The sequence below is a fragment of the Odocoileus virginianus genome, chromosome 16 (genome assembly GCF_023699985.2).
Source record: "Odocoileus virginianus isolate 20LAN1187 ecotype Illinois chromosome 16, Ovbor_1.2, whole genome shotgun sequence".
Classification (NCBI taxonomy): Eukaryota; Metazoa; Chordata; class Mammalia; order Artiodactyla; family Cervidae; genus Odocoileus; species Odocoileus virginianus.
In genome coordinates this window covers 21,522,760-21,529,262 of record NC_069689.1, presented here as the reverse complement: position 1 = coordinate 21,529,262, position 6,503 = coordinate 21,522,760, and the positions used below count along the sequence as shown (strand labels likewise).

The following is a 6,503-nucleotide window of genomic DNA, read 5'->3' as shown; positions in this document are numbered from 1 at the left end:
GGTTCTAATACTTTAGATCGGTGCCGTTTTACCCAAACCCGGTCACCTGGGCCAAGGTTACCTGCGGGGAGGGCCCCCTTGCTGTGACCCTCGTGTATCTCTCGAATCAGTTTCCAAACATGGTTATGCACCTTACTTAATGCCATCAGAGTTTGCTGGAATTGTCCCAAAGTAGGGGGTGGCAGGCACTTTTCCTCGAAAATAGGACACACAGGAGGGGGTCTTCCATACAGAATTTCAAAAGGGGTAAGATTCAGCTTATAAGGGGTGTCACGCACCCAAAAGAGTGCGAAGGGAAGGAGGGTCACCCAGTCCCCGCCAGTCTCTATTGCCAACTTTGTCAACGTTTCTTTTAGGGTCCGATTCATTCTTTCAACCTGTCCTGAGCTCTGGGGATTATATTCACAATGTAACTTCTATTTTGTCCCCAGAGCTTGGGCCAGCCCTTGTACAATCTGGCTCACAAAGGCAGGTCCGTTATCAGAGCCCATAGTCACTGGCAGCCCATACCTAGGCACTATCTCTTCTAAGATCTTTTTAGCAACCACTATTGCTGTCTCTCCCTTAGTGGGGAAAGCTTCTACCCACCCAGAGAAGGTATCTACCAGAACCAACATATAGCGATACCCGTACTTGCCTGGCCTTACCTCAGTGAAATCTATCTCCCAGTGTTGCCCTGGCTCTTCCCCCTCGGTACCTCATTCCCGTGTGCTGCTTTTTTCCTGTCCTCATCAGCTGGCACGCTTTGCAAGCCTGGATTATCTCTCGCACAGTTGCATTTTGTCGAGGGAACCTCAGGCAGGCTGTCTGGAGAAGTGTTAAGGTCTTTTTCTCTCCCAGGTGTGTAGTCGTGTGCAGGTGTTCACACAAGTGACGACCCAGGGTGGCAGCAATATCAGGTTGTTGTTTTGGTCTTGGTACCATCCATCTTTGTCATCCTTCTGGAAGGTGGTATCCTCGTTGATCCAGGTGAGATCAGGGAGGGAATATTCGGGAACTGGTGGCAAGGCCCCCATACCAGGAGGTGGAAGTCCGACGGCTAATATGGGGGCGGCGTAGTCCCGGCTAGCCGCTTCTCGAGCGGCCGCATCAGCGGCACGATTTCCTCGTGCCTTAGGGTCTTCTCCTTTCTGGTGACCGGGGACATGTACTATTGCTACTGCCCGGGGCAGTTGGACAGCTTCCAGGAGCCTGCGAATCTCAGGCAGATTTTTGACCTCCTTTCCCTCAGCTGTCCGAAATCCCCTTTCTTGGTATATTGGACCTTGAATATGGGCAGTGCTGAAAGCATATCGGCTGTCAGTAAAAATGGTGACTCTCTTCCCTTTGGCTTGCTCCAGAGCCTGTATTAGGGCAATCAATTCTGCTTTTTGCGCAGAAGTGTTTGGGGGAAGTGTCTTAGCCCATATCGTCTGTCCTGAATCATCAACTATGGCGGCTCCCGCCTTCCTTTGCCCATCTTTTACATAACTGCTCCCATCGGTGAACCATACTAGCTCACTGTTGCTTAGGGGTACATCAGTTAAGTCTTTTCGTGCCGCCAGGGCCTCAGCCAGTATCTCACTGCAATCATGGAGAGGGCGGTCTTTCTCTGGGTTAGGTAGGAGCGTGGCTGGATTCAGGAAGCAAGGGGTCTGAAAACGCACCCGTGGGGCATCAAGCAGCAAGGCCTGGTAATGTGTCAAGCGAGCATTGGAGATCCACGTAACCGGAGGCTGCTTTAAAACCCCTTCAATGGCGTGGGGGGTGTAAACCAAGAGTTGCTGTCCATATGTCAACTTGTCAGCGTCGCGGACGAGGAGGGCAGTGGCTGCAATGATGCGAAGGCAAGGGGGCCACCCAGCGGCCACCGGGTCTAATCGCTTCGAAAGGTATGCCACCGGCTGCTTCCATGGTCCCCATTGTTGCGTCAAGACCCCCTTTCCTATTCCTTGCTTTTCATCTACAAACAGCTGGAATGGCTTATTTGGGTTAGGCAGGGCAAGGGCAAGGGCTGGGGCTTCTAGTAGGGCCCGTCTGAGTGTCTGGAAAGCCTGCTTCATTGGCTCAGTCCAAGTCCAGTTTGGGGTCTCTTTACTTCCCTCATACAAGGGCCGGGCCTTCTCAGCAAACCCCATGATCCACAGTCTGCAATATCCAATAGTCCCCAGAAACTCTCTCACCTGGCGGGGGGTCTTGGGCTCTGGTATCTGCAATATCGTTTCCTTCATGGCCTGAGTTAGCCACCTTTTCCCCTGCCTGATCTTATACCCCAAATAGGTGACCTCTTGCCGGGCTATTTGTGCCTTCTTTGCACTAGCGCGATACCCCAAGGTGCCTACAGTCTTTAAGAGGTCACTGGTGGCACGGCTGCATGCCTCCTCTGTAGTTCCAGCCAACATAAGGTCATCTACATATTGCAGCAGGATGACCTCTGGGTGGCGAGTCCGATATTCGTAGAGGTCCTCACTCAAAGCCTCATTAAACAAGGTAGGGGAGTTCTTGAACCCCTGTGGGAGGCGGGTCCAAGTTAATTGTACTACCGGTTGGCCTTCCCCCTCAGTCCACTCAAAGGCAAATATCTCCTGGCTCTGGGCCGCCAGGGGTAGGCTGAAAAAGGCATCCTTCAAGTCTAACACAGTGTACCAAGTGTACTCAGGCAGCAGACTTCTCAGGAGGGTATATGGGTTAGGGAGAGTGGGGTGTATGTCACTCACCCGCTTGTTGACTTCTCGCAGGTCTTGGACAGGTCTATAATCTGTCCCCCCTGGCTTCTTCACCGGCAGTCAGGGGGTGTTCCAAGGGGATTGGCACCGCCTGAGAATTCCGGCATCCATGAGCCGTCGAATGTGGGGAGTGATCCCCCGCCGAGCCTCCTGGCTCATGGGGTACTGTCTCACCCTCACAGGAGTTGCCCCGGCCTTTAGCTCGATGACGACTGGATGTCTCTGTTTGGCCAGTCCCATTCCTGCCGTTTCTGCCCAGGCCAACGGGTATTTGTGGACCCACGGTTGTACATCTGGTGCTATGGTCTCTGCGGGCTTAGGAGCAAAAAGTCTGTATTCATCTCTTAAGGCTAGGGATAAGACATGTATCGGCTGTCCAAGTCCATCCGTGACTGACATTCCCCCAGGGTCAAAATGGATCTGAGCATTAACTTTAGTCAACAAGTCTCTTCCAAGTAGAGGGGCTGGGCATTCTGGTACCACCAAAAACGAATGGGACACCTGGTGGGTCCCCAGATTTACTTTCCGTTCTGTGGTCCAACAATATCTTTTTGTCCCCGTGGCTCCTTGCACTAAGCTGGTTTTCTTAGACATCGGTCCCAGTTTTTGATTTAAAACAGAGTGTTGGGCGCCAGTATCTCCATGAAGCCAACGGGTTTCCCCTCCACATGTACGGTTACCCAGGACTCGGGGAGGGGTGCCGAGTCTTGACTCCCCTAGTCACTGTCTTCCCCCACATATAGAACTCGAGTTCCAGGGGAGATTCCCTCTCTCTGGGTTGTTCCTCTCTTTGGGTCCCTCTTAGGGCACTCGTTTTTCCAGTGCCCCTGTTCTTTGCGGTAGGTGCACTGATCTTTCTTTAGGGCCTGCCTTTTTGGTTTTTCTTTTTCTCCCGTCCGGGGGTCTTGAGGCTCCCTCAATTCTGTTCCGGCCTTCAACCCCGCAAAAAGAATCTGGGCTAGCTCCCTCTGGTTCTTCCGGTTTTCCTTCTTCCTATGTTCCCTATCTTCCTTCCTGATCTTCTCAGCTAATTCCCTTTCCTCCCGTCGAATTCGCTCTTCCCTTTCTTCTGGGGTCTCTCTATTATTAAATACCTTTTCAGCTGCTTTCAGCTGTTCTGTTCTGTTTTGTCTGTTCTCCTAACCCCTCTATCTTTTGTAATTTCCTCCTAATATCTGGGGCTGCCTGATTCACAAATGCTAACAGAACTGCAGCGCGTGACTCCTCAGCCTGGGGGTCCATAGGTGTATATTGCCTAAAGGCTTCCATCAGCCTCTCTAGGAGGCTGCCGGGCTCTCAGTGGGCTCTTGCCTTACTAGATTTACCTTCGCCAAATTTGTCAGCTTTCTAGCTGCGGCCCGCAGCCCTGCCATCAGAGTCTGGCGGTACACTCGGAGACGCTCCCTACCTTCCGTTTGCTCAAAATCCCAGTTAGGCCGCAACAGAGGAAACCGCTCGTCCACGAGATGAGGCTGGGCAGTTGGTCTCCCGTCGGCCCCCGGGACCCGTTTCCGTGCCTCTGCCAGAATTTGCTCCCGTTCTTCTGTGGTGAAGAGCACCTGCAACAGCTGTTGACAATCGTCCCAGGTGGGGTTGTGAGTGAACAAAATGGAATCTAAGAGGTCAATGAGGCCTTGGGGCTTCTCTGAGAAAGGAGGGTTCTGGGTTTTCTAATTGTACAGGTCAGTCGTGGAAAAGGGCCAGTACTGATATGTTCGCTCTCCGCCCAGGTTAGCTGGTCCCACTCAGACAGGGAGCGCCTGAACAGTGGATGAAGGTAACTCTGGGTCCCCAGGGCCTTGTCCACCCCTATCACCCCATCACCCCTAATTCTCCTCCGGGTCCCCAATTCGGGTCCCCCCTCATGGTCAATTCCCACGGGCCCTCCCAACCCTCTTGATTCACCCGGGGGAGTTCCTCTCCTCGGAGGGAATTGCAATGGGGGGGGGGGGGGCATACAGCGGAGGCCTTATCTCTGTTTCTAAATCTATCAGGTTCAGATAAGATGATTCCTGAAGGACCGGTTTTGGGTCCTCTTTCTTTTTAGTTTCTTCCGGGGGGGTCTCCATCACCAGGACCTGTGAATTAGAAGAACTAGGAAGTTTGTGAACGAAAGGTTTTAACCATTTGGGCGGATTTTCCAAAAGATCCTGCCAGACCATGACATAAGGAACCTGATCCGGATGGCCCCAGGGATCAGGAGCCATAATCCTTTTTTTTACAGCCTGTATGATGGACGGTTGAAAGGTCCCTTCCGGAGGCCATCCAACTTGGAAGGCAGGCCACTCTGCAGAGCAAAAGGTTATTAATTTCCTTTTCTTGACTAGCAAAGACAAGTTATGTGCCCTGGCCCTGACATCTGAGAAATGGTCAGTCATGAGAGAGAGTGGGGTAGATTCCCCCTGACCCATGGCTAGAGTGTAAATGGTAGGGAAGAGAGAGAGAAGTCACTGAGAACAGCCACCAAAAATCCTACCGGGAATGGTGACGGCCAAGAGGTTGGGCTTATGGTATGCTTTTGGTACTGTTTATGTGCCTGCGTCGTTGCACGGAAGTTTTCTTGCTGGGGGCGGGCACCCTAGAGGTTTCTAGCCTGTTCCATGACCCCCTTATCCTCTCACGGGAGTCTTCAAGTGGCAGGCGCCCTAATGGCCTTTAAGTGCCTGTCCTGTGCCCACACAAGGAATTTTAGGCCATGTCCTCAGTTAGGGATGTTAAGTTTCACCCGATCGGGCTCCCGTTACTGAGGCTCACTTATTGTAAGGCCTTCAGAGTCCACCAGAGTGTAGCCCTGGCCAGGACTCATCAGTTGCCCCCACAACTGTTCGCCTGTTCACTGAAACTCTTGAAGAGAGTAGGAGTCGAAGGCAGATCAGAGAAGAAGGGGAGAAGGAGAATAAGTCAGAAGAGAGAGTAGAGAACGATACACCAGAAGACAACGAGACCAGAGACAATGGGGGCACACACACAAACACGGAGGGGCATAGACAAACACACAGATAGACAAATGTCGGCCGACAACACAGCACTGGGTTTTTTTGGGCCCCCTGAGTCCTCTTGCCTCCCGGTACAATGTTCACCTTACCAAATGGCGTCCACTGCTCACCAGACTCGGGATCAGGAGAGGAACTCTCCTTCCCGCAGAGCAGGCTGCCTTCCAGCGCGCTCGCTGGCCTCAGTCCTGCACCGGCTGGAATGTCCAATCTGTTCCCCCTTTATAGAAAGCTTTCTCCTGTGCCAGATACCTTCCTGCTTCTCAGCAGGGCCTCGGATTTACACTGGACTTTCCTGTCCTGCCTGAGCACCGGTGCTATATCTATCCTTCCCCTCTGTTCTGGAAGTGTTATCTTTCCCCGGTCAAGGGATCCTGGATGAGCCCCCAAATGTTATGCCCGCTGTCCAAATCCCCCAGCAGGAAAAGAGAAGACCTCCATGACAATGCAACATGCAAAGGAAGGGAAATTTATTGCTGACTCGAGCCAGGGCCCCTGCTGCAACCAACGCAGTGGTGCAAAGTCAGAGAGCCCCGAGCCCCAGTTTCCACGCACATTTATAGGGTGCTCGATTTCAAACATAAACAGTGGGCAGTGGGCACAAGCGGATTGGTTACATGTTTGCAAAGCAATTTTATTGGTACAAACTTTCACACGCGCGGGACTTTCCAGGGGACCTTCTCGGAGGTTTACTGGGCGCGTACTGATTAGCTGGTCTCTGGTGGCCTGTTGAGGGCAGATAATTACCCTACCCTCGGGAGAAACTGAAACTTAGGCCTACTCTTAGTTCAGGGCTCCTGTCATG

The 6,503-nt window shown here is 52.5% G+C and overlaps 1 protein-coding gene across 1 annotated transcript; it reads right to left on the bottom strand.

The window, feature by feature from the left end:
- Window positions 1-414: 414 nt before the first annotated feature.
- On the bottom strand, window positions 415-4,571 carry LOC139038634 (uncharacterized). Its single transcript, XM_070477526.1, is given in 4 exon segments — window positions 415-3,411; window positions 3,516-3,785; window positions 4,017-4,375; window positions 4,530-4,571. Coding segments are annotated over 4 exon segments (3,264 nt in total). The 3' UTR covers window positions 415-818.
- Window positions 4,572-6,503: the final 1,932 nt, after the last annotated feature.